The sequence below is a fragment of the Balearica regulorum genome, chromosome 3 (genome assembly GCF_011004875.1).
Source record: "Balearica regulorum gibbericeps isolate bBalReg1 chromosome 3, bBalReg1.pri, whole genome shotgun sequence".
Taxonomy (NCBI): domain Eukaryota; kingdom Metazoa; phylum Chordata; class Aves; order Gruiformes; family Gruidae; genus Balearica; species Balearica regulorum.
This window is the reverse complement of record NC_046186.1, coordinates 34,283,808-34,311,575: the sequence shown is the minus strand read 5'-3', so window position 1 is coordinate 34,311,575 and position 27,768 is coordinate 34,283,808. Positions and strand designations below refer to the sequence as shown.

Sequence of the window (27,768 nt, the reverse complement as noted above, 5' to 3'; positions counted from 1 at the left end):
CAAGCACTTAAAAAAAAAAAAAAATCAAGAAACCTTCTTTGGAGAAGTAAGGAACTTTAAAGCGTTAAGGAGGGGAAGTAAATGAATCATGCACCTGATGTTAGTTGGCATTCTCAAACGTCATGTGAATAGGCAGGATGCTGAATACCTATGTTTCCGAGGGGTGTACATCCTGAAGAGCTTCTGTTTATTACTACAAAGCTTACTAGGAGTGAGGGGAGATAGAGGACCGTGTTACTAAGCATTCCACTGCTAGGTACGGGGTCAGGCTTTCCACCTCAAGTTAGATTCTGCATCACTGGCAATTTCTTTTTCATATGGTGCATGCAGAGACTTTACATTAAATCTATTTTTAGAAACAGATATGATATAGGAGGTGGAGAGAATTCCAGAGTACAATTTACTTGTTTCCTTCAGAGGAGGGATGAGTTTTTCCTCCAAGCTCCTATACTGGCAAAACTCCTCCTTATTGCACCGGAGAGAGTTGTCTGAATAGGGAATTCATAGTCAGGCTCACTAGTTACAACACTAGATGGGTGACATTCATTCTTTGCAGACACCCAATGCATGTCCTACACACAGCTTAAGACTGCTTATACTCTCAGGATGTTGTAAGATTCATCAGTTCTGGCCTACTTTCCTGCACAGGAAGAATTTCAGCCACATTGTATAGTTGAACAGAAATAAATATTTTTTTGTTTTCAGTGTGTGCATTTGTAGATATGGAGAATTTAACATACAGGCTTTTAAAATGACTCGCAGAACTCTAGAACTGATTTATAGAAATATCTCATTTACAGCATGGATACACCAGAAAGGTTGTCTACCATTACTTTTGATAAATGATTAATTAGAATACTCATGTATAATATTTTGAGAACTACAACACACATATTTTTCTTAAAACCAGTATGAAGCTACAGCCTCACAAGCACAGCTCTCAACTCAAATGCACAGCAAAATTTAGCTACCTAATGAAAGACTGTAGGTCTATACATGACAAAATGCAAGAATTCATTTCTGTAAATATAAAAGTCATTTTGGTAGGAAAGAAAATAATTAACTTTTACCTAAAGCAATAGAAGGTTTTCTCCAATGTTATTAGAATGGAGTACTGAGCAAAGAGCATATTCAGAAAGCAATCCAATGCACTACTTGTGCAAACACATCTTCATTTAAAGAGTGAAACAAGAAGCAGCTTACTTAGTTCACATAGCATCCAATGCAAGTCACTCAGCATTGCAGTAAGAAAGAAGTTAAATAGTCGAGGACAGTTATCTCAAAGTACATTGCAGCACTTTGCATTTACATTTTTACCACAAAAAACCACGTACACCACATGTATTTTAAGTGATACAAACATACAGCAATAGATCAGCTAAGAACTATAAACAGCCACCCATAAAACACAACTTTTTTTAAACGGCACTGAGTGGTCTGTAGGGTTTTTACTGTAGACCAGGATCTCAGGAGTTAACTAGTTCATTTTTATACCTACACTAATTTGCAGCAGTGCACATGTTAAGAGTTTCTGAAGGGACAAATATCTTCCATTCAGTGAAAATAAAGCAAAAAAATCCGGCTAAATCATTGACTGCTTTTAAAACCACAGCAGTTATCACTAACATGGAGCATGTAATACAGTTTTGACAGCTGGGTTTTTTTAGCATCTAGCTTTTACTTATTGTAAGCAAATTTGTCTCTTTAAGAGCTTGCAAGTACAACTGGGAGTAACCTCTCCCCTCCGCACAAATCACTATTTTGGAGGTACGTACTCATTTACTGCCAACTTCAGTCTCACCTTTAAAAAACCTGAAGTCAATTTTAAATGTTGCTGTTGAAGGAGTAGGAAATACGGCTGGCAAGTGCAAAAGGTTTAGATCGAGCTGTAATAATTTAACGAGACCAATAGGTTGCTAGCAAGCTTATGGAGGTAATGTATACGAAAAGTCATAGAACTGACAGAGCAGGTGAAGTGCTCAGGAGGGACATCTCAGAGGAAACCCCGTCCCCTCGAGTTACTGCGCACATCGGGGAAAAGGATGGAGTCAGGCGCCAGAGGAGCCACCTGGAAAGTGGAGCGGGACATAGGTAATTGATGTGAAGACTTTCCACTCCTGACTGAATAACCCAGAATAGTTTGTGAACCACAGTACAACACGGGGGAGGATGTATTTCAGGGGTTGATGTGTCGCCGACACTTTTTTTCTTGGCTTTTCATCGTTTTCTGCTTGGAGGTAAACTCCACTATTCTCTGATCATGCTGATACCGCAGTGCTGGCTGCCGAACGCCTGCGGACTGCCATCCCTAATGACTTTTGGAGGTAGTGTAATTTCTTTTGTAGCCACTGAGTCCTTTCCTGTCCGTAAGGATTCGAGCTATAAGTACGGCAAAGAGCACCATTTCCCCTTACTGCCTTAGGACGGTGCATCTCCAGGGCTTTACTCATCCCGGGAGGATAGCTCTGCCAAGCCCGCCTCTGCGCACTGTAGGCGGCCGGTCCTCGGCCTGCATGCAGGCTCGGTGGAAGCCCCACCTGCCCTCCCGGTGGGCAGCAGTGGGGCTTGTCTAAGGAGAGACGCCAGGCTGCCTCTTCCGCCCGAACAGGGCCATGCGGGAGTGCAAGCCGTGCAGGAGGGATGAGGTGAGCCACTGCAGCGGTGCTTTCCTCCCCACTGCTGTGTCCCAAAACGGCCTTTAGGAGGGGACGGCAGGAAAGATGGGAAAACGTGGAGACGTGGCACTGAGGAAGCCTTGAGGATGCTCCTGCAGGGCAGCACAGACCCTTGCCAAGGTGATGGCCAGCCAGCACCGTTGGAGGGGTCCTTGCCCTATGACAGGGGACCCGTGGGCTGGTTCACAAAGCCAAATTCAACTACATGCCTGTAGCTTCCACTGCGATTCCTGGAAACCTCGAGCATCAACTTTATGGCAGAAGCCAGGGGCTGCGTCCTTGCCCAGGAGCTGGGTCTGGGGAGGCTGCTGCCCTCACTACTCTGCCACTGTTCCAACTGAGCTCCCCCTTAAAGTTAAGAAGTAAAAAATTGCCTAGTTTTTCCATCCAGAAGCTGGGACAAAGCAAATTTCAGCAGCATTAGTCTATCGATATGAGTTTAAAAGAATGCAATTTGTGATTATTATCAGTTAACAGTTACAGTTCATTGAACCTGAAACATCTAAAATCCATTAAGAAGCAACGATTTCACAGATAAAAGAAATAAAAGAAACTACAAACCTGCTAGAAGCTTCCCCTTGTTCTTTTCTTCAGGTCAGGGAGTGGGAGGGAAAAACATACTTGTTATGCAGATAGTCATCACATTACTTAGTTACAGATGATGTTAGATATATGATAAACATAAATGGATATGTTAATTAGTGTACAACACACGTTACATGGCAACCACAAAAACATTCAAGCAAGACTTGTAATTACAATGCTTCCGAAAAAGAAATTTTCCAGTTGTGTTAACACATGCGTAACATGCTTAATACATACCACTGCAGACTGAGTTGGCAAAGCACTTAGGCAAAATGCATTGCTGACACATATATAACAGAAAGCTGTAGGCTCTTATTAGATAAAGTTATCTCTGATAAATAAAAAGGTTTAATTTGAGGACAGCACAGCAATAGGCTTATTTAAAATAACAAGTAGATGCACTTTTGAGGGACAGATGTATTTTAGAATATTTTAGGTGGGATACAGCTACATTATTTATGTAATTTTATATCCATCCATTTATACCATATATTGCCTTCAACCTGTTTGTCTATGTCAAAAATCAATAGTCCATGTAACTTTTAATCTAAAAGTTCCTTTTAGTTTGGAGCGTTTTGGAATTACAGTTATGGTAATGGATTACTTATGGCTCTGTTCTTGTCAACTCTTTGAAATTCAAAGATCAGCTTTGGGTACCCAGCCAAACCTCTTTTTGGCTGAGCTTTTTGGCACATGATTACCTTTTTACTGTCATGTGGATGGATGTTCATCACCTAGCTTTGAGAGAAACCACTAATTCTCTTGCACTGTCTGCAATAACAACAGTTAGGATGCTTATCAGAGTTTTCCCACAAGGCTCTTAGCGGTCTCCTTTTTGATCTTTATCGAGTATCTTTTACTTCCTGATTTGTGCCCTGTATTGAATCAGTCAACTTACTACCTTCTGGTAAATCTTTTACTGAATTATTGAAGAGTCTTGGGCTGACAGTGCTCTGTGAATTCTCACCCCAACTAGGACATGAAATATTTCCTGTCTGCCAAACTGTGACATCAGGTCTTTTTAGTCATCTTCCACTGACTGTACATATAACTGAGGATATAATTTGGCCTAAGGAAATATTGAATATATCAGAAGTTATGATGAAAAGGAGCAAATTCCCCAGTGCATTCACCTGCAGAATACCACAAGATTCTCCTCCCTTGGAATGGTAGATGTGTAGCTATAGCCTTATACAGAGGCACAGGCATAAAAATAGCATTAAATCAAGCTCTGCATTAAACTCAGTATTTTCTTCCTTAGAGATATTTTGGAACTGGGTGAAACATTAACCTTGATACATGAGTGGGGTTTTGGGAAAATGTTTCTAATGGCTCTGCTCAGTGATATTTCTTAGATAAATGGCAATGATTTGTATTTGTGCCACTGTCCTAGGCTCCTAGATAATATTGATCTGATTTGTTAGTTGAAATTTTTAATGAGAGGACTTAAGAAGACAAAACAAGACGAAACAGACAAATAGTAATTCTCTATAAGCTTGAACAGACATCGAGAACAGCACCAGCTGCCATATTTGTACCTACTTTGTAGGGCTGCAGGTATGCAAGGCCTTCAAATGAGGCTTCCAGGTAGCAATGGAAACCGATTTCTCATCAGCCGCATAACTACGCCATACACACTACGTGCAGGATATATGGTAAAAAAGAAAAAACAAGGCAAGAGGGAGCAGGGGATGAAACAAAAAATTGAAAAGCAGATTAGTAACCAATACAAGTCATGGCTGTCTTTTATCATTCATAGCACTGATACATGCCTGAGGGGAGGAAGAATACTTTCATAATATCGCCAGGTGGCTGTCAGGTTTGTTCGGCTGGCGTCGGTAGAATAAAACCGCCAAGAAGCCTGGTATGGGGAAACAATAGAAAAGCACAAAGGAACCAAGAACATGAAGTGACAATGCCACCGCACTGATTACGGAGAGGGGGGGATTTTGCTCAGATTGGGATGTGCTCTATTGGGTTGATTAAGGAAATACCAGTAAAAACCTACTAAAACTTTTGTGAATCACAGTCCACTTTACATGGTAAAGTAAGAGTTACTGGCTTCGTGGAAGCACCAGAAGATATTCAGTGCATAAAGGTGCTCAAAAAAGCATCGCAGTGATTTATTTGTGACAAGTCCATAGGGGACACCCACACAAACTTGCAGTCTGAGGTGTCATAATACATTTTGTAAATGATAATGAAAACCAGACAAAAAGCATTTAGAACAAAACAGAAGTATTCTCTGTGGTTCGAAATTCTGCTAAATGTTTAAACACACAAAATAAATCATTTCAAAGGTGAGTGACCAAAGCACAGCATTGAAAATGTATTAATCGTTTAGATTTATAACTGCATGTAGACAGATCCTCGGTTTTACAAACTGGAACAGCTTCCCTGATGTCAGCATAACTATATTAATTTGTACTAGCTGAGTAGCTGCACTTCCTGTATATTGTCAACCATTAAATGTCATGCAGGTTTTCTTTTACGGAGTCTAATACCCTGTGTTTTCCTACTGCATATCTCCCAGAAATACATCCAGTCGTCATCTATAGATGGAGAACCTGTCACTTTGTAAATTGTTCCACTGGTTGATTATTCTCACTGTAAAAAATCTCTGCATTATTTTTAATTTGAAATTCTTTGGGTTTGGTTTATAGCCTTCTGTTGGAAGGTGTCCCTGCCCATGGCAAGGGGGGTGGAACTAGATGATCTTTAAGGTCCCTTCCAAACCATTCTATGTTTCTATGATATTTGTTATGTTTCTGTCTGATACATTAAATAGTCCTGTAGGTTCCAGTACTTCCACTCTTAACTTTGATGTTTAAATAATAGTCACACTGAATGTTTCTTATAAGCTAAAGAAACTGAGAAAAGTATGCCCATATCAAACATTTCAGTTTTACATAGTGATACCTTAGCTGTCTTTAAGTCAGGTAAAGGTTCTAGCAGAGAGTATATCTATGGCAACAGAGGAGTTAGCACAGACTAATTCTGCAGAGTAACTGATTAGAAAATAGACATTATCCTGATAAGCTAGAGCACACTGATTTCCATGGTACTTCATTATCAAGATCCATAACAGACAATTTAAAAAAGCCTGGGCACTGTTACAGTAGACAATGATATGCAGTTCAGCCACATCTTGCATTTACAAACATGAACTTTTCCAGTCCTGAGCTCAATTTCTTCCAATGTTTTCTTTGCTTTCTCTAATTTTCTGCTTTCATTTACAAACTGTAGATGCTGAGTCGATACGTAGCATGTTAGTACCAGCATCACCATACACAGTGGTAATATCAGCCTTCTCCTACTTGTTACTTTCTGGTTCTGTATCTAAGGACTGTAATAAACCAGCTGGAGTAACGTACTGGGAACTTGTATGAAGCTCTTGACCCTTCTTTCTCACTCTTTCTCCTCTGTGTTTCTCATCCTTCACCAAATCCTTTCCAGAGTCACTAATAATGGGATAGAGGACTCTTGTAATTCATTGTTTCTGGATGAAGTTTTGTATCTGGTGTATTAAGACATTTGTATTAAGACATTAAGACATTCCTTAAGACATTAAGGAATCATGCCACCCTGTAAAGTCACCCAGATCATCCTTAGGTTCATTCCCGTGTGCCTGCCCTCATCTTTCCTATTCTGCCAGGCCTTTTGCCATTGGCAAATGTCTCCATCAGCAATTTTAGATTAATTTTCAGATCACTGAAAATACTGAACATGTAAATGCTGAACAGCCTTCATCATGGGCTACCACCACAAATGTCTTCCTTTCACAATGTTTTTGTCCATTGAGAGTCACTTTCTGAAATCAGTCAGCTAGCTACTCTTAAGCTATTTAGCATGCTGTCTTACTAATATTTTGGTTGAACTGTCATACAATAATAAGAACAGCTACAGCCAAACCCTAAATCTATTGTGTGTTTCCTCTAGCAACCAATCTTGGAAGAATTAGATTAGAATATATGTGTTTTAGAAAATATCCCAGATAGTAATTCTACAGTACAATAGATAAGAAAGGAGTGGATTTATATTTATTAATTATTCTAATAAATATTAAATCTCAAATATTGAGTATTTAGTTGTCATTGAACAGTAAGAATGGAGAACATTTATTAACTTTAAGAATGATTCAAAGACAGCCTGGCATCAATCCTGAACTTACCATGGAACTCTAGTATATTCATGTTCAGCTTCTGTACTTGGATTTATTATTTCAAAATTAAAAAACTAGCATAAATAGCACACATAAAACACTTGGGATCTCAAGAAAATAAACTAGGATGCTAGAAGATTATTTCCACCGCTTTTTTTTCCCAGTGCATCAAGTAGAGTAAAGCTTGTTGCAAAATCATTCTTTAGAGGATTTTCTCATTTTTACCTGGGACTGTAAGTTAAGGGAAAACCCCATGCAAAACAGCTTTTAACAAATTTAACAAATATCAAGCCACTTTTACTTTAAAAAAAAAAAAAAATCTTTCTCAATTGTTGATCTGCACCATCACATCAATATTGGAGCTGAAACCACTTCAGAAAATTTCAGACATTTGGGAATTGCTAGCGCCTACATTTCCAACTTCTGAATTGACTAATAGTGAAAGCAATTCTCTGGGCAGGTCACTTTTCATTTTCACCAAGTATATCACTCATTGGAGCACTCTAAACCCTGTAGTAGATGAAAAGTAGCTTAACAGAGGCAAGAGTGCTGTGCTGTCAGTTGAGTTGTCTAGGGATCAATTCTATTTTTCCAAGTAATTCGCTAACTGCAGGCATGCAATTGACATCCTTGACTTGGTTACCTCAGCATGAATAGAAGAACTCAAAAACTACACATAGAAATGCTATACACAATTATGGCAACACCCAGCGATCACTGAACAAACTTATTTCATGAAACTAACCATTAAACATTATTAATGTTAAACATTATTTCCACAAAACTTTCCAAATTGAAATAATAAAACTTGCTCCAATATGTACTTTAAATCACCTACTGTTATCTTTTCACTGATTTCATATTTACCTGAATTAGACTGGCAGCTGGATTCCTTCTTTTCTCGAAGTGTTTCTGACGATGCTGTTCCTGCACTTTTAATGCGAATCCTGAACCAAGGATGCCCTGCAATACATCACGCCATTTATCATTATGTAGGTAGTTTTTTCAACAAATAGATGTAATCAACTACAAAGATTTTGCGAAGTTGTTACGCCATATGATTGCTTCAGATAACACATTATGACAGCATATAGCAGTACAAGGCTTAAGAGCAGTGCCCCTTTCGTGATGAGGCAGGAGACTCCTTACTTAAGAGATAACATCTGTGATGCTACCAACGACCACTCATCCCAACCGTTGCTGGGGTTTCTGCTGCACTATGTTCCTGCAGCTCTAAAGGCCATGGAGATATATATATGTATTTATATATATATAAAATCAAGTGGGAACATTCAGAGGGTCTTAAGCCAGGAACGATGAAATGACCAGCTGCCTGACATGCCAGATATATATGGACCTCAAAGTCCATTTCTGCAGTGCTTATTATAACTTTTGATTTTAGAAAAGTTAGAAAATGCCTTGCTTAACAGATTAAAACCATTTCTTCTGACTCTTTCTCATCTAAACAATCCCCGTTGTTCATTCTATAGGCTATGAAAAAAAGCTGATGATGAAACCTTTCCCCTTTTAGCCTTTTTACCTTTGAGTAAGTAAGATAAATTTGACTCCTGCTGAACAAACCCAAAGACTGAGAATGTCTCCCTCCTTGGCTTGCAAGTAGTGTAATATTTCTGCTGGACATGTCTGCATTATAAGGAAGAATATTTCCACTTGATTCTTAGTCAGGATAAAATAATATTAGAAAGGCACAAGTTTCACATATATGTCTTCTTTTACAGACAGATTGAACAAAAAAGTGTTTATGAGGAAAATGAGTATCTGTACATAGATATGACACAAGGAACAAAAGTTCTGGCATCTATAATATGTAAGGTTATTCATCTTTTACATGTTCATTGTAGTACTGCTAAGACTAACTTTTTTGTTAGTGGTGACTAGGTAACAAAGGGAATTAATTACAGTAGCTGCCATTAAATGTCAAAGATTCACAAACAGGTAATGCATTATAATTATAATCTATGCATTATAATTATAACCCATTATGATATGCCAGAAACACTGAAATACTCTCTGTACTTAGAGTAAGAAATAAATTCAGGTCACGAGATGATTCAATGCTGTTGGCAAATGCTGACTTTTAATTTTGGTTTGTCTATACGGTTGCAAACAAATGTATTATTATAACATACATATTTTATAGTGATCTATAGATAATGAATCAGAAAAAATATTGATTTTCAGTATATGTTGCATTGGATGCAATACAACAAAATACAAATGTCACTTGTGATTTCATGCTTATTCAATAGTACTTTAAAAAATTCACTCACAAAAATGAAGTTTTCTGAAGCTACACTATACTTTAGTCATTAGACTACTCCCATTTCCATTAAAGTCTCTTGAACATTGATAAAAGCAACATAAATAAACCGTAATATTTCTATACAATCATTCACATAAAATGATAGTTGCATTTTTATATTCAATGATATTAACTTTTGATTGATTTAATGCTTTCTACTACCCTGTGTTGGTAGCCTGAACACGGTCATACAAGACAACATATTAGAAATATCTCACCTTTTTTTCAATAGAATCTAATTCAGAAAAACATATCAGCTGACTTTTTAAAAAAAAATCTGAAAGAAAAGCACTAATATATAAGCCACAATTCATAACAAAAGAAAAGAATTTCAGTCTTACACAATAATTTAATTTAGGATTATTTCCCAGTTTTGTCCATGCCAAAGAAACTCCCCAAAACTCAAGCAATGACACTGAACCTTTCATTTGGATTTTGGATGGCAGTTCAGCAGTGTTGTCACAGACCAAAAAGCCTTAAATAGCTGTTCTTCACGTCGAGAGCTTCCTTCAGCTTTTTGTATCATAACAGTGGTAGGAGCTACAGAAGTTTCCATTACCTTTTTACAAATTTTATAGGCATACTCACAGCAGGTAGTGCAAAGAACGAAATGCCAAGCAGAGCAAATCCTGCAGAAAGCAACCTTCCGAGCCAAGTAAGAGGAGTTTTGTCTCCGTAGCCAATGGTTGTCAACGTGATCTAAAAAGAAATGAATGAACATCATGGTTTACCAGAAGTCACCGAGAGATTAGTTGCAGATTATTTACATTGCATGAAACAGCATTTCCATTAAATAATCCAAGACAGATCAAATATATATAGTTGTTTCTAAAAGAAAAATAAATGAACATTAATACATTTTTCTATGAAAGCTTAATACAGTTTATGACTGAATAAAACTGAGATAAATAATAAATTTATGAGAAATAATGAGAAATATGAGAAATAAATGAGAAAAACACCTAAATAAGCAATAAATAAATTTACAAAATAATAAAACAGAAGGTCTGGGATCTCAAAGTTGAGGCAAATGATGGGAAATTATGTGAGGTGGGCAGAAAAAAGTATTCTTTTCCATGGACGCAAAGGTGTTTCACCTATATTCTGCAGGGAAATATAAATGTATGTATTTGCACAACTACACAAATATAAATTACACAGAGATCATATTGGAAAAACAGTAGGGAGGAAGTTGAAGTTCACAGATGATATAAAGTCAAAGGAACAGCAAGAAGCAGCTGCATTTTCTACAAGCCCATCAGTACAACCTGAAGTGGATAATCTTCTGAAACACACAAAACACTAATCGAAAGCTGGAAGGAACTTTAAGAAGTTCCTGGTCCTTTCCCCTTGCTTGTGACAGGCTCACATATACCTACATCACTCCTGACATGAGGGTCCAAAGACTACTACCCAGCAGCGGATGCAGAGGTACCTCAGGCTGTTGGACCATGTTAGCTCAGACCTACGTGGGGACAGGTCAGCGAAAGAGGAGGGGATCTGTAATTCCTTCATGTGGTGAGTGTAATCAGAGGCTCGACATACAGGTGTTACAAAAGCTGTGCTGTGGAGGCCAGCACCCCTGCCGTGTAGCACCAGTGCAGATTATGGCAGAGGTTGGTACACGTAGGAGGGCTCTCCACATGCAACTCATTAACCACAGGCCACGTAGGAATGCAACACATATGCAAATGCCGCAGGGATAATGGTGCATGGTTGTGGTTTACTGACCATATCTACAAGGCCAAAGATTATGGCTTCGTGTCTGTGTGTGGCTGAGGGTCTTCCCCAACCCAAGGAAATGTCCTCCAGGCTACTCCTGGCCTGGGAAGCGTGCCAGTCCCAAACCTGGGGACTGGACTGGCAGGAGAAAGTCACATCTCTGCGCTTCCCTCTTGGGGAGTTTGGACTCAGCCTGCTGCCTGGTGCGGGCAGCAGGAGGACGTGTGGGCAGAGCAGAGGATTTCCGCAGGCCGGGTGGGATGCTGTAGGGTGCATGCTCAGGCAATGGCACACGATGTTAAAGGACAAAGATAGACGACAGTAGGCTGAATGCCAAGGACTCCAGGGCCTGTTATTAGCAGAGAACATGTGCACAGAGAACTATTTTACATCATGTACCAAATGTGGGCAAGTTCAGGCTTAGCACATATTCTGGCAGGAATGAATTCTGCAGGAAAATGCCTTCTAGAGACAATATTTTGCTTCCAGCTTCCTCAAAGTTCATTCTTAGGCAAGACGACCAAAGCAACTCTATTTAATGCTGGGGTCACCACAGGACAAAAGAAGGAAAGTCTTTTGGAAGTAATTAGATTTCAACTATTTAGGGCTCTGTAGATAGTAAACAGTGCTTTTAATTGCTCCCATTGTTGGGAACAAGCTGTGGGTGTAATTTACCCTGAGAAAGCCATAGTGACTAAAAGAGACTGAGCTGAATTAAGGCTGCAGCTGAAATTTCAAGTGGTTATCAGGTCTCAAGTTTTGTAATGTTAGCCTGGTCACAGTTGTACCACCTTGCGTGCTTATCAGGTCTCACCTTCCTTCCTTGCTCCTCTTCACTTCCCTGCCCCATCCCCTCTTCCCAGCTTTTGCTGGACTCTTCAGAGAGCCAATGCAACCCAGGAAGGTGGAGAGAATTATCCACATTTCTGTGTGGTTTGTTTCTGCTGTTTCGGTGAGTTGTGTTAGCTCATGGAGGTGCCTAACAAGCTGCAGAGCAGCGCATGGCTGAGACTGAGTGATAAGGAGGAAAGAGATGAGAATGCAGCTTGCTCTTTTTGGGCAGAGGTGAGCTGATGCAACGACGGTCTTGGCCTGGCAGAGGGGTTGATTTGGTTTTCCTTCGTTTGCTGAAGAAGGTATTCCCAGCTCCTCTCATCAGAGGGCAAGTGCAGAACAGTTTGAGGTTATCAAGACCCCAAGAGCAACAAAGCACTTGAACAAATGAATCCCTGAATAAAAGTTCCTCAAAATTTGTTTCCAGGCCAGTCATTGTGAAGCAGTTTGAAGCTCTGGAACGAGCCCAGTTTCTTGGCTTCTGTCCAGTTCCCTATCTCTGCCAGACACTGGAAAGTACAGAGATATCTCCTGTCTGGGCTGACAAGAAGGAAACAGACTAAGTGTCATCTGCATATTAATGATATTGCCACTGAACTGTCTTCCAAAGAAGTCAAAGATAAACTTGAACCTTTGGGATCTGACATCTGGGACCAATCCAAAACCAGGAGCAGTCACACACACTGTATCTCTGGAATTTCTCCAGAGAAAATAACAAGACCATATTAAAGCCTTTCCCCCCATTCTTTTAGGTCCTGGGGACTTAATGGTATCAGTCTATGATTAAGAGTATCAGTGGCTTCTTGCTCACTTTGAGCTGTTTTATCTCAGGATGGTCTTTATGTGGGTGTATAGGTGTCAGCACCATGCCATATCATCTTACTCAACACTGAACAAATTGGTTTGATCTTCATTTTATATTCCTCTCATCACACAACTAAGAAAATATTTTTCCAGACCACTTCAGGGTCAAGTTCAGGAATAATCCTCTGCATCTTTGTTAGTGCTGCAAGTGAATGACTAAACCACTGGCCAGGCCCTGACTGGCATAATTCTGAGGTTATATTAACTGAACAGGGTGTGGAAAACTACTGGACGTGAGACCATGACAACATAAGAAATTTCCAGATGTCACTGAAAATAATGTAACAAGCAGACAGAAGTTACAGCTAGCACTGTGAGGGAAAGCTGGATCCCACAGGTGGTTAAGGAAGAAGTGACCCATGTTCAAAGGTGACTGGAGGAAATTATCTGGGACCTTTTGGGGATTACAGTTTTGCAAGGACAACACCATCTAGGTGACTGCATCAGCGGTACCATAAGAGGCCAAGAGTGGCTAGGTAACAGAACTATGAAATCCCAAGCACAACTACAGGCTGGGTGGAGAATGGATTGAGAGCAGCACAGAGGAAAATGACTTGGGGCTGTTGGTGGACAAGAAGCTCAACATGACCTGGCAATGGGTGCTTGCAGCCCAGGAAGCCAACCACATGCTAGGCTGCATCAAAAGAAGCATGACCAGCAAGTTGAGGGAGATGATTCTCCCCGTCTACTTCACTCTTGTGAGACCCAACCTGGAGTACTGCGTCCAGCTCTGGGGCTCCCAGCATAAGTAGGACATGGAGCTGTTGGAGCAAGGGCCACAAAAGATGATCAGAAGGCTGGAGAACCTCTCCTATGAGGACAGGCTGAGAGAGTTGGCGTTGTTCAGCCTGGAGAAGTGAAGGCTCTGGGGACACCTTATAGCAGCCTTCCAGTACCTAAAGGAGGCCTACAAGGTAGCTGGAGAGGGACTTTTTACAAGGACGTGGAGTGATAGGACAAAGGATAATGGCCTTAAACTGAAGGAGGGTAGACTTAGATTAGATATTAGGAAGAAATTCCTAACTATGAGGGCGGCGAGGCATTGGAACAGGTTGCCCAGAAAAGTTGTGGAGGCCCCATCCCTGGAAGTGTTCAAGGCCAGGTTGGATGAGGCTTTAGGCAACGTGGTCTAGTGGAGGGTGTCCCTGCCCATGGCAGGGGGGTTGGAACTAGATGATCTTTGAGGGCCCTTCGAACCCAAACCATTCTATGATTCTGTGAAAGTCTGTAGAAAACCTGTGAAGGTAATTGGACAGGTTGTTTATTTGAGAGGAGACTTGGTCAGAGGAAGCAAAATGGTCAAAGAGAGGGTCAAGATACAGTAAAAGAAATAACAAGGTGTGCAAACCATGTTTTTCTGGGGACACCTGCTGAGCAGCCCTGTGTCTGATCACCACAGCCTAAACTAGTACAATAAACCAAATCTTTTAGAGTTTATTATTTGAGTATAGGATTCATTTCACCCAACTTGAAAAATAAAATGCTTAGGTGTTTAGCATGATCTGGTCATTGCAACATGCACAATGGAAAGAGAGATTCCTCTACCAGGTAACTCCTCCTATCCTAAAATGTAGGATTTAGGCTTGCCTGAAAACAAATGTCTAGTGCTACCTGAGATGCCCCATGGCATCTGAACAGGGACCACCCGCAGGAGAGGCAGCAGACTCTCCAACAGATCTTCCGTGGCACGGTATGCCTGTCTTCAAGCAACTGAATCACACTCCTGCACGACCCCACCTGGAGTACTGTGTCTGGCTCTGGGGGCCCCAGTACAGGAGAGACATGGAGCTGCTGGAGCAAGTCCAGAGGAGGGCCACGAAGCTGATCAGAGGGCTGGAGCACCTCTCCTGTGAGGACAGGCTGAGAGAGTTGGGGTTGTTCAGCCTGGAGAAAAGAAAGCTCTGGGGAGATCTAATTGCGCCCTTCCAGTACCTGAAGAGGCCTACAGGAAAGATGGTGAGGGACTGTTTATCAGGGAGTGTAGTGACAGGACAAGGGGTAATGGGTTAAGCTGAAGGAGGGTCAATTTAGATTAGATGTTAGAAAGAAATTCTTCACTGTGAGAATGGTGAGGTACTGGAACAGGTTGCCCAGAGAGGATGTGGAGGCCCCTTCCCTGGAAGTGTTCAAGGCCAGGTTGGATGGGGCTTTGGGCAACGTGATCTAGTGGAGGGTGTCCCTGCCCATGGCAGGGGGGTTGGAACTAGATGACCTTTAAGGTCCCTTCCAACCCAAACCATTCTATGATTCTATGATTCTATAAATGAGCTAGCTGAGTCCTATCTTTTGTACCAGATGCGAAACACTCCGTTTTGGTTGCTTCTATAAATTAGGTGTCTGGATAGACCAGCCAAGGCAGGCATGTCACCTGGCTAGACTCAAAACTCACAATGACGATAGAACTTCTGTTATATCTCATTGCTGGAGCTAATAAATATGCTAATACTAAGTGAGGTAATATAATAATGAACGTGATTATATAACCTAGCTGCCTTCAATTTGATGAGATAGGACCCAGAAGGCCCTCCTGTCCCCTAATATTTCTTTCTGATGTCATTTTATGTTCTGCTAGCAGTATTTACCTTTTGAATCTTTACCTGACATCAATTAACTGAAAAAAAAGTAGTTTGCTCATGCTATCATTACATTAAATGGGAAAAATGTCATCAATATTAACTCATTTGAGCTAGTAATTGTGACAATATTATTCATTGTAATATGTTTTGTTCACCTAGAGGTCACTGTGGAGTGCCAGACCCATTCTGCATCCAACTATAACTACTGGATAGTACTAGAAAATAATGACTTATTAAGAGAAACTCTGTCAAATGTGTAAGAGAGACAAGAATCTTAATTGCATTACATTTGCAGGTAAAACTAATTAACGTACAAACCAAATGCCACTATAAGCACACACAGTTCTAGCTGATACTAGCAGTTCTCAGAAAACCATGCATGGTTTGGTTTTGACATACTTAAGTTTTTGATTTGAGCTTTTGTTCCTGTATAGTTTAGTTATTCTATTCTGTTAAATGAATTTACCTTCTCTACCAGAGCAAATTTTCAACTTGAGCTCTTCACACTGTTGTGTGCCGCTGTGTTAGGCAGCACTGAGGCGACACCAACCACAAGAATATTCACAATAGTAACATTAGCGTGATGTTTAAACTGCGGGTTGCATGGTACAATGTGCAATTGTAAATACAGTGGAGTATTCATATGTAAATTAGGATGCCATATCCTGCCTTTCGTTTCAGTGTGAAAATACGGGCTTCAGAAATGGAGTCAGTGAAATGACCATAGCAGGGTATGGTCCTCAAATAATCTGAATTAATGAATGGGTTAATTGCTGAATGCTAGGTCTGGTCCTGTAAAGGAGGGGCATAAGTGTCTCTCAAAGCTTGAAATTTAAAGCGACTATTTGTGCCTGACTCAATGCAGTCTTTTCATTCTTGTACCTCTGCCTCACAGAATTCAGTCTGGGATTTGGGAGATACTCTGTGGTTTAAGTTAGAACAACTTCTGCAAATAAACAACTCAATGAGACTAAGGATTGATTTCCCCTAGAATGCCACACAATCTGACCTTTTCAAAATCTGCATGTGGGTTACTCTGGCAGTAAAAACACCCATGACTAAGAAGCACATTATGCATTTCCCACATACTGTTTTACATATTATACAAAAAATACTATTATTAAAATGGCAAAGATAACAGGTAAGGGGGAACACTGATTTTCAGTAACTTTGTGCACTTAAGCACATTAAAAATTTAAATGTATTCATGTCACACTGGGGAAAGAAGAAAAGATATAGAAATATACAATATAGATTGTTTTCAGGTTTTTGATTACAATTTGTTGTTTTTCCTGCTGATGTCAAGAAAAGATTCCTATTTTCTCAGTTGCACTACTTATCTGACCTATGAGTCATACATTTTCACTTCATAGTGTACAAAATATTTTAAGCACCACTTTATACAATGATTATTTCTTAGCAGGGTTTTTCCTTAAAAAATAGCAGTCAGCAGGTAGTGGAGAAGCAAACTCTAAAATAAAGATCTTGTTTCTGCTGCTAGAGCTGCTCAGGGAAAAGGACGTGGATCTAACATGAACCTCAGTCAGATGGTAGAGTTGAGGTCTGAGTTTGCTGGGACTTTCCTGTTGCTCGTGCACGTTTCCCCTCACTATTGCCTGCTGGCAGGTGGGTGCAATCCTCTGCTTAGTCCAAACTCCCTGCCTAGGCAGTGCTAAGTCACACACAGCTTTTGCAGAGGACTAGAGGGTGTTTTCTGGGGAATCGAACGCCTGAAAACATGCATTCCCAGACCCAGGCACTGCCACAGGAGGGTCTCTTTCAGGACCACATTCCCACTGCCACCCCCAAATGGGCAACAGTGTTTGCAGACTGCTGGAGCCAGGGGACCCATTAGCGAGGACACCAGCATCCCAAGCCAGATGCTTCACAATCGTGTCAATACAGGCAGCTTAGAAAGCTTTAAGGAAAAACCTAGACCTCAGCTTTTGAAGAAAAGTGAAACAAAATAAACTACAGTGATGCAACTAAGGGCAAAACCTTCTCTCATGACTTTAGCCAATATGAATTTTACATGTGTTTGGATTACAGGATAAAAATGTGTATTCTATCAGAGATCTGCCTTGATGGTTGAAAGCAACAAGTTTCAGGAAAAAATGACCTGCTAGGTCTGGCTTTTCCAAGCTCCCAATTTTGTGCACTGATAACACAGAAATATAGACTCTAGGGAAGGCATGTAACAAATGATTAACCCTTAGATGAACAAATTTCAAATACACAAACTAGTCCTACTAACAGGGAATTACCTTGACCTTTGCTCAAAATGTAAACAAAACTTATTAAAAATATTTCTCAAGGATTTAAAGCATTTTGGAAAAGGCTTTTGCACAGTCCATCTATGCATGCTCTGAGTCCAGATGAAGTCTTGTCAGCAGGTCTGAGGTGAGAGAGCTTCATTTCTGCATCCCTCTGATGAGGAAAGGTGGCAGAAGCTGGTTCAGGTCTCGCACTTATTCTGGGAAAACTAATGAGTGCTCTAGGTTATGTCAGCATTAATGATCTCACAGGCATCATTTCACTACCCAGACACTGTCAGAGTTCATGGTGTTTGTTCTACTGCATCAGAAGGAAAAGAAAAGCAGTTTTATACTGCCTGGCAATAGCTCTGCCATAGGCTTTGTTGAGGCAGATTTCTTAAGCTGCCTAACTCACACACGGTGCAGGAGTTCTAGCTCACTTGGGGCATTTTTAAGCAACCTCCCCTGCACATTATGGCTTTAAAAAAAAAAAAAAATCAAAATTTCAGACCTAGTTTTTCATTATTCATATAAAGCCTAGTTTATTTAAACATGTAAGCATTCCTTTAATCCTTCTTTAAGAAAAGCAGTCAGGCATGTATTTAGATCCCACAGTTTTCAACAAAGTAAAACCAATTGATTTGATAGTTAAGCATGAGCTCAACTAAATCAGGTCTTTTACACCTGTAAAAATAGCACTGCTGAGCCAGAATGGGAATATTTATTCTTGCTTTTTGTGCTCAAGGTCCAGAGGAAGGAGAAACAACATCATTCTAAGGGTGCGGATGATACTCTTCCCTTCACCGCAAAGTTGATGTAAGAATTTTTTCCCTCTTTCTTTCCTGACGCTTGCTCCTCTTCCTGCACTGCAGCTTACAGCCCTCGGATTTGGATCAAAGCCGCTCTTTGTGGGACCATATTACAAATTGTATTACTGAAAGGATCTGGGTTAAAAAATAAAATGCTTTCTTCTCTTGAAGGTTTAGTCGTCTGGTTTGCAGCAGAAACACAGAAACAGCTGTTCCACAGGATGGGGTGAAACGAACTATGGACGTGCAAATGAATAGCTGGAGGAGGGAGCTTCTCAGACGAGTTTTCTGCCAGTGAAAACAGTCGACTGAACCGCACACTAAGTTAAAATCCACAGTAGGTGAAATTCAAAGCACTCTAGCACTGGTTAAAGAGTGCATATTATTTTTCTGTACTTACTGTGCCCCACCAGAGAGCATCTGCATATGTGGAGAATTGGTTATTTGCATCTTTTTCCACCAGATAAACCAGGAAAGATGAAAAGATGAGTACTAAAAATCCTATGTACCAGGCTGTGATTAATTCCTAGATAAAAGAAATCATAGATCAATATCCATTTGAAAGATTGAACAGAATGGCATTTCAAGGAAGACATAATGAAAAGATCTATGTACTTTTTCGGTATTTGAGCAGTTAAAAGTCAAATGCTTCCCTACAAATTTTCTCTGAAAGTGGACCAAATCAGCAACTTCACCAATATATATTAAATTAAAACTGCATATCAAGGACAACATCTTCAACATATTCTAAAAACTGTTAGCATTTAACATGGCCTGATGTATCTGTGCTAATGCCAATTACAATTGATGTTACTTCAGAAAATTTTAGGTGTTCTGCTCAAAACTGATAAATATATTTCTTCTTGGCATCTTGTTGAATCACATCAAGTGAAGATATCAACCAGACAAAATCAGCATCTAGGATTACCTACCTTGCTATGTGCATAAACTACTGAACCTAATAATTTCCAAGTGCCTCCTCTTCGGTCCATGCGCACCATACGAAGGATCTGTAGGAAACGAAGACTTCTCAGTGCTGATGTTGCAAAAATGTTACCCTGAGTTTTTGCAGAAACAACTGCTATTGAAGCGATGAGAACAATGATGTCTGAAAGAAATACATTACAGAAAACATTAATGTCCAAGTACCAATAAATAACACATACATGTAAATGAACTGAACGAGGGGACAAAAGAGAGACTCCTGCAGTAGGTGGGAATCCGAGGCAATGAGATTCCTGTTTGAGGTAGGGATGTGACGTAAGGGCTGGTGTCAAAAACTACCTCGGGACCCTCCAGTGTGAAAACTGAGGGTAATAATTTTGAAAACATATGGATAAAAGGAGCAGTGTTGAAGGAACCTCATGTAGGAGTTTTGAAGCCTGGTGTAGCAAACTGTACAAATCAGTAGATGGATTAGAACTTTTTTCCTTTACATGTTTTCCCATAGCAACTTTCCTATGAAAAGGCAAAAAAGAAATCAAAGGTAAGAAAAAAATAGAGCAGCCCCAGTGGTGAGAGTCCAGTGGAACTGGACTTACAAGCACATGTATTAATTTCCTATGAGTACAAACACCGTATGGCTGAGGCATGTAGTTTCTGGACACAGCTCCCCTGATGTTGGCTTTAAACTGAAAGAAGGTAGATTTAGATTAGATGTTAGAAAGAAATTCTTTACTGTGAGAGTGGTGAGACACTGGAACAGGTTGCCCAGAGAAGCTGTGGATGCCCCCTCCCTGGAAGTGTTCAAGGCCAGGTTGGATGGGGCTTTGGGCAGCCTGGTCTAGTGGAGGGTGTCCCTGCCCATGGCAGGGGGGTTGGAACTAGATGGTCTTTGAGGTCCCTTCCAACCCAAACCATTCTATGATTCTATGATATACCATTTCCTGGAAAGGAAGGAATACAGTGCTGGGTACTCAGAAGCATTCTTTTAGCTGGCAGCCTGTAAAGTTTGTTGAAGCCCAGCAAGTGTTAGGATTTATTTCTTCAGGTCACAGATTCAAGCTGTGAGAGCAAGTTTGTTCTGCATGAACTAATCAGCCAACTGCCCTTACAGCCAGAACAGCATTTAAAGGGAGATGAGGAGAAGCAGCACAGTGATGACACACAGATGCTGTGAGAAACCATAATGTTCTTTTATGATGATTGGGGCAGACACACTGGTGTGCACGGAGTGGAAAAGCACAGAACAAGCTCTGTGTTACTTCATCACCTCATAATTAATTTCCTGACCTTCTTTAAAAGCTTAAAGAGCCTTTGTAAGCAATACTTGTTTTAAATCTTAGTATTTTGTAGTGTTTGTATGTTTCTACGGAAGGATAATCTAAATGCATGTTTGCCAGTAAAGAACTGAAAGCAAGTTCTTTTTGACATGAGTTTTGCTTCTTTTGTGTTGGGTATGAACACTCATCCTGCCCCAAGCGTAGCTCCTACAAGTCAAGAATGACCCAGTAAGTGAAGAGGCCCCCCCACAGGCAAGCGGTGAGAGAGACTGGCCATACCTACAAGCAGAAGAGTGTTTCCTTAGCCTGCTCCAGTACAGTAGGAAAGAGCCCTGGTTCATTCTGCTCACTCACCAAAGTAAGTTGAGGTCCAAATACCCTTTGCCTGTAATCATCCCAGGTTTCTCTGAACTCAACTATGGATGGCTTTGTCCTCTTATTACAATACTAAGAGTACAGACAACCTGTGGTTTAAGGAGTCTCTTGTTAAATTGTGAACATCCTTGTCACAAGATGCTAAAAGTTTACATAGGTTCAAAGCCAGCAGGATGATCTCATGAGAGAAGATTTAATCGTGGACTACTAATACTAAAAGCCTAATTCTGGCTCAGGATGTCTCTGAGTAGCAGGCTGTGGGAGCTGAGAGATTTTATGGAGAAATATGACTGTGTGTTTGCCCTGCTTGCATAATCTTCCCTGACTGTTCACTACTCGCTAGTGTCACTGTTGGACCTCGTGTGTTAGACTAGGCTGACCTTCTGCCTGTCTTACACTCTGACATTTTAAAATGCCTTTGGGTACTACATAGGTGGATCATAGGTGGCTACGATATAACTGGCTACCAAAAAACTGGATTTGCTTTGTAAATCCAACAGGTTCAGAGACTGAGAAGAGCCAGAAATGGGTAAAGTGCCCTGAGGCATCTTTGCACAGTACAAGTCTCAAGAGCACAACAACCAAATGCAGGAGTGCTGGGTGAGAATTCAGAAGTGGGACAACTGACCAGGAAACGATAAAGACATAACAAATTCTAATGGAGATCAGAAAAATAGATGGAGTGGGATTCAGCTCCACATGAAGATATTTAAATTTAGGTGCCTACTTGTGAAGCAGGTGTCTGAACTCCCTGTGCAGCACAAGGAAATCACGTCAACTGAGAGAGGTGCAGCTAATCCTCAGAAAGGCTCCTGCTGACTCATACTCTGGGCTTGGTACAAAAAAGGCTCCATTCAGCTGCCCATATTAATTTGTCCAGTGCCATCTGAGATGCCTTAAGGTATCTGAGACATGCCCTAGGTCTGGCAGCTATGCTCTCAGACCTGGGAAGGCTGTGCCCTTCAGAAGTCGCTGGAGAGCAGGGAATATCATGTAACAGCGGACACCTCTATGTACTCTGCTGAACTAAGCCCTAGGTCTTGACCGACTATACTGGAAGTATAGACATGTAGCACACACGTACCCAACTACAAGCAAGCTTCTATATTTAGGTGTGTCTGGATCTGAGGCTCACATAGGGTGTGCTGGAAAGCCTTGAGCAATACTGGCTGTGCTGAAGAAAGAGTGTCCCTGGTAACTAACATGACAGCAAGGCTAGCTTGGCTTGTCCCACACTGCTCCGAGCAGAGCAGCAAATTTAACAGCCATTTTTAATTAGTGGTGACTGGCTATCAGCAAATCAGGTAGCATTAGAAAAGCAGCGTGTACTCCTGCAAATCATTCTTAGAACTTAAAAAAGAGTAAGGTCACCCAAATATTATGAATTATGCATTTGGTCTGGAAATTATTAAAGTCTTTCCTGGGGGTTTTGGTTACCCTCAGCCACTCTCAATAGGACAGTTTTTTACAAAAGCCAATGATTTTCCTCTGCCTTTATTCCTGCCCATGCCAGGAGATCTGGCAGCTTTCCTTACAGCATGGAGTTCCTTGGAGGTCCCCCACTAAAAAAAATTCAAATGAATTCAGCACCACACACCATCTGCCCTGTGCTGCTGAGAACCCTCTGCCCCACTGAGGGTCTCTGGTCCCCTCTGACCGTGAGAGACAAAGAAGCCAACGGCAGCATAGCTCTCTTTTCCCGTTTTTAAAGTATTAGTCCAAGGGCGTTATCTACTTGGTTATACCCTGCTAGATGGAGGGTAGGGATGGGAAGAGGCAAAGGGAGGAGAGCCTGAGGAAACGGGCGAGCAGAAAATGCATCAGCACATGTTTAAAAAATAATTGGAGGGAAGAGAGCCTTCCCAGGCTGCTGGCGGTTTTTTCACACCTTACTCTCTCATCTTCATCATCTCTTCACAATACCCACGCCCCACTCTCCCCAAACCACCCCCACCAACTCCTCAGGCTGGGAATATGGAAGGAAAGAGTGTGTCCATTGCCTAAGGCAGCCCTCCCTGGCTGTGTGTCCCTGGGAGGCAGTGAAGGCAGGCAGGCACATTATTTCAGCATAGTTTAACTTGCCAGGAACAGGTGTAAGACAAATCAAAACAAACCCTTCTTGGAATGAAATCAGAGTCCAAAGAAAAGTTTGCAACAGTTGAAAGTCACTTCTGAATATGTTAAACTGGCTTGGTTTTCTTATCTAAGTGTCCCCCGGAAAAATGAAAAGTTAAGTACTTTATGATTCTCTCCCTGCTACATTTTTATCCAACATACCTCAGGTGCCATTTGCCCTCTTTTAAGCAAGAGACAAAAATATTCTTCTGAACTTCCTTCATATTCCACTTGAATTTAGCTAATATCTCCCTGGTGTGTCTGTATCTTAAGAATGCTTTAGCAAACTTCTAGCAATATTGTCCTCTTTATCTTTTAGTGGCAAAACTAGGAGATCAGGAAGAAGTAAATAGCAACATTTCAATTAATTTATTGAGGATTCAAGTGAGAGTGGGTAATGGGCAGTATAATTCCAAACTTCTCTGTAATGACTTATTAGAAGTTTCTGATGTACATTTACTTCTTTGATTTTTTCAAAGCTAATATCTTGTGTATGACCTTCCAAAATGTTAAGCGTCTCTTCAGCTATGATGCTGTTTTTATTCACTCTTTAGTGAATATCTCTCATATTTTTATCCTTGCAGGTAGCATCCTCCCTCATTAACTCCAGTCTGAGATTTCAGATCTTCTCAGCAGCTTTTGCAGTGTTCACTTTTGAACACTTCATTTCAACTTAAATTTCAAACAATGAATTCTTCCACTTCAGACAGTTCACCTGGTACCTCTCAAGAAACCCCTGAGTTTAGATGAAAGTTTTGTTAATAGTAACTTAACAAAGCCTTTTTTAGTTGGCAGCCACCATGCTAACAATCAGGCTCCCCCCTGAAAGACACAAAAAGATGAACCCATAACTCATGCGTGTAATAGATTGTCCAATCTCGCTAAAATAGTGACATATAACTAAAGACAAGTAACTGAAGCCCAGTAATGCAACAACCTGAAACTTGAATAGCTCATGAGAGATGTGCCAGCCTGAGTTCCCCACTTCACAGAGGAAGGCCAGCGTTGGGCTGCCTTACACTGCTCAAGTCGGTCGGAAACTCTGGATCACTTGGGTTACTGATGGAAGTTAGCATCTCTAAGCTATAAGCACTTCTAATGGTGCCATTGCACCATTCTAATTGCCACTTTTAATGGCAACTCTGTGACTGAGAGATTAACAATGATAAAAAAGGAGGCATCACAAATCATCAGATTGTTTTACTTCTAATTACTTTTTCAATGTAACTTTCCTACTATGAACTTTTTGGATGTTGTGAGATTTTCCAGTATTCATAGGTCTCATGCTAATGGACCAGTTATATAGGTAAAAGGATGAACACAGAAGCTTTATTTGGATATTGCAAAACACCCCAAAGCCTTGATGTGCCATTAGGACAATCTCTAAAATTACAGAAAGAATGTCAGGATGATATTAGGAAATGTAATTAATGACAATCTCTCACCTGCTCAAAGCTCATGTACACCCTCAAACTAATACACAAACCTGCACTATCTTTCTCTCTTCCTTATTCTTCAAAGTCTTAGTGTATAAGAAGATGTTAGAGACAGCTTTTCTTGCTGCCTGCATTTAATGCTGATGTGTTGGAACATCCTTTCCTTCTAAATAAAAATGACACTTTGAGCCAATACAGTTTAAATGAATCTTGTGATATTTTTTTTCTCTGATTTTAGCTGAATAGAAAGTGAACAATATTTAATCATTTTAGGATCATGACTATATCATCAAAATAGCGTTTGCTATAGATTCACAGAAAATGCTCTGAGTTTACACATCCTTGTTAAGAACACACAGGAAACTGCAATCGCTGTCAATTACTGTGTCTGCTCTGGCTACAGCACAGTACAGAGAGGCAACAAGCTAGGACAAGAGTAGGACACATCTGCCCCTAAAACTGCAGGAATAAGCAGAAAATCTCAAGAGTGTGGTTTGTCTAGCCTGCGGCTGTATTAACTCACAAAGGAAATTAAGTAGCAACCGTATGACCAAATTTAGGCTGCCCTTAGGCTGTCCTTCTAAGGTCTAATTTTGGGCTAGAGTTATTATCTATGACCCAGAGAAAAGACACGGCTTGTAGTGGTCATTTCTTATGAATGGTTCTCAGGACAGTTCATTATCCTAAATTTCAAAGTTACTCCTGAAAACACCAGCACTCTGTTTCTGCAGTGTTATAGAGCCACTGGGCTCCATCATCGACTAAGAGCACCAAGGGGGCTTTGACATCGGCTCCGTCTGCTTACCACGGCACAGGTTATGTCTGTGTATTGCAGCACAGTGAGCAATTGTTCTCACTCGCTGAGGAGTTTAAATAAGTTTTAATCCAGATTTACAACAACAACTACACAGAAATAATTAAAAACTTTCTATTCTGAGTACTTAGGAGGTGTGAGTGGTGGAAGGGAGGGAATGACCAGCATTTTAGTTTTTATAATATCTCTTTGTGTATCAGTCCTTCCAGTAGCTTCATCGTGTTTGTTGCTATTCTCAGAACTCCCTTCAATTTGTCTACAATAATGTCCACAGCTAGCTGGCCGGGACCAGAGGGTGTCATCTAATCAAGGTAGAAATGTACTTTGAATTTTAATCAGATACTACAGAAAAAAGTTAACACACATTCCAGAGCACTGTATTTGAGCACGTCACGCTATAGAAACATGGTAACAAAAATATATTCAATGGGCTCTATCCTAAACTGATATAAATTGGCAATTTAAAGCACTTTAAGGTATAGCCTGATGACACCTGACTGACTTAGGCCATACATCAGTATGTGAAAATAAGGTTGCTCTTTTCCAGATTCCTAAAAGAAAAGGTCTGTTTATGCAAACTTGTCTATAGGAACAACAGACTTTTTGCACAGCCTAGTAACATATTTGGTTATTGGTGTATTTTATGTATCTGTGGAGTAGCTAAAAAAAAAAAAAAAAAAAGAGACATTCATAGAGTTTAAGGCTTCTGAATACCCTAATAGAGGGGTATTCAGAGAGGGAAATAATTGTATCATTATTCCTTGGGCACTTGTTGAGAAAGGTCATAGAATGGAAAAGGTCATTTCATCATAACTGGCTGCAAAAATGCTTTTAGCTTCAAACAAGGAATTAACCACTTCCTTCTACCGGTTCAAGAGGGCAAAGAATAAAAATCATGATTAGAGTATGCTGCAACAGTTAATTTGAAAAAAAGGCAAATTGTGATGTTTTTACCAGGTGGTAGTTCCTTTGCTCTGTGAATAGTCCCCTTGCTATGAAATCAGTGGGATATTTCACATAGTTATGGCAGAAAAATTTGGGCTAATATGGTCTGAACTTCCAGTGACCTTGCATAAGTATTTATCCCAGAAACCAAAAATTTCCAGTATTTTTACCTTTAAAATGTCCAGAATCTTAACTCTTTTTTTTTTTTTTTTTAACGATTAAACCTGTAATTTCATCTCTGAACAGAGAGATGGTCAATATTACCATATTTAGAAAGATGATGAATGTTATCATAGTGTGTAAATGATCCCATTAGAAGAAGCAGAACTATTTATTGATAAAGTACAATTCAGTATGTGCAAGATATTGTCAAAATCTGCAAACTGGATTTTTAGAGACTAGTTTGGAGTCTTTTGAGGTCACCTGAATTGACCCTCTGAAATACGATATGCTCAAGCATTATTCTCTGCCTGTTAACCCCCCCCCCCAAAACAGCTTAATGTCATCTGTTGAATTATATCACCTGAACATCTCAAGCGTAATTTGGGAGAGGCAGGAAGCTAAGTTCTGCACCTCCCACAAAGAGCTGAGCAGATTTACAGCAATAAGGCCTCAATTTTACAGAGGAAAAAAGCCTGAACACAACCATCAACAACAAAAACACCCAAGCAATATGAGATATTCCGAGTTTTGCATATACTAAAAATAATGGTACTCAGGATCTTGAGTCCTGGCAAAATTTTCTTTCAGCTATGTCTGAGTATAGCTTTTCTTTCTGGTCAGGGATCAGATCTCTCTGCTCAGATGCCAGACAGGTTATGATTAATCGTCACCTACTAGTAAAAGTAATTGGCAGGATATCTTCAGGAAATTCTTGGGATGGATGACGCCGTTTGATTTTTGCAGATGTTGTTGTCACTCCAGCCAAAAGGTCTTTGTGTTTTCAAATATCTAACACTCTCTGGATGGAAACCATCTTCATTGTCATTACAGGCAAAACAAGCTGCTGATTTCGCTTCCTTTTGTAATCTTTTCTCAAGATGCAAAACGGCTTGG

At 40.4% G+C, this 27,768-nt stretch overlaps 1 protein-coding gene across 3 annotated transcripts in view; it reads right to left on the bottom strand.

The window, feature by feature from the left end:
- Positions 1–27,768, bottom strand: part of KCNQ5 (potassium voltage-gated channel subfamily Q member 5) — a 297,242-nt gene that overhangs the window by 32,659 nt on the left and 236,815 nt on the right. The window contains exons 4-9 of one of the 3 annotated variants that reach the window (XM_075747513.1): positions 19,738–19,913; positions 19,206–19,331; positions 10,334–10,444; positions 8,290–8,385; positions 5,033–5,121; positions 3,237–3,263 (exon numbers count right to left, since the gene is read on the bottom strand). In XM_075747513.1, the coding sequence (XP_075603628.1) occupies positions 3,237–3,263; positions 5,033–5,121; positions 8,290–8,385; positions 10,334–10,444; positions 19,206–19,331; positions 19,738–19,913 (625 nt within the window). Of the gene's footprint in view, positions 1–3,236; positions 3,264–4,802; positions 4,898–5,032; positions 5,122–8,289; positions 8,386–10,333; positions 10,445–19,205; positions 19,332–19,737; positions 19,914–27,768 lie in introns of all 3 variants that reach the window. The other 2 variants (XM_075747512.1, XM_075747514.1) reach the window with 2 other exon arrangements.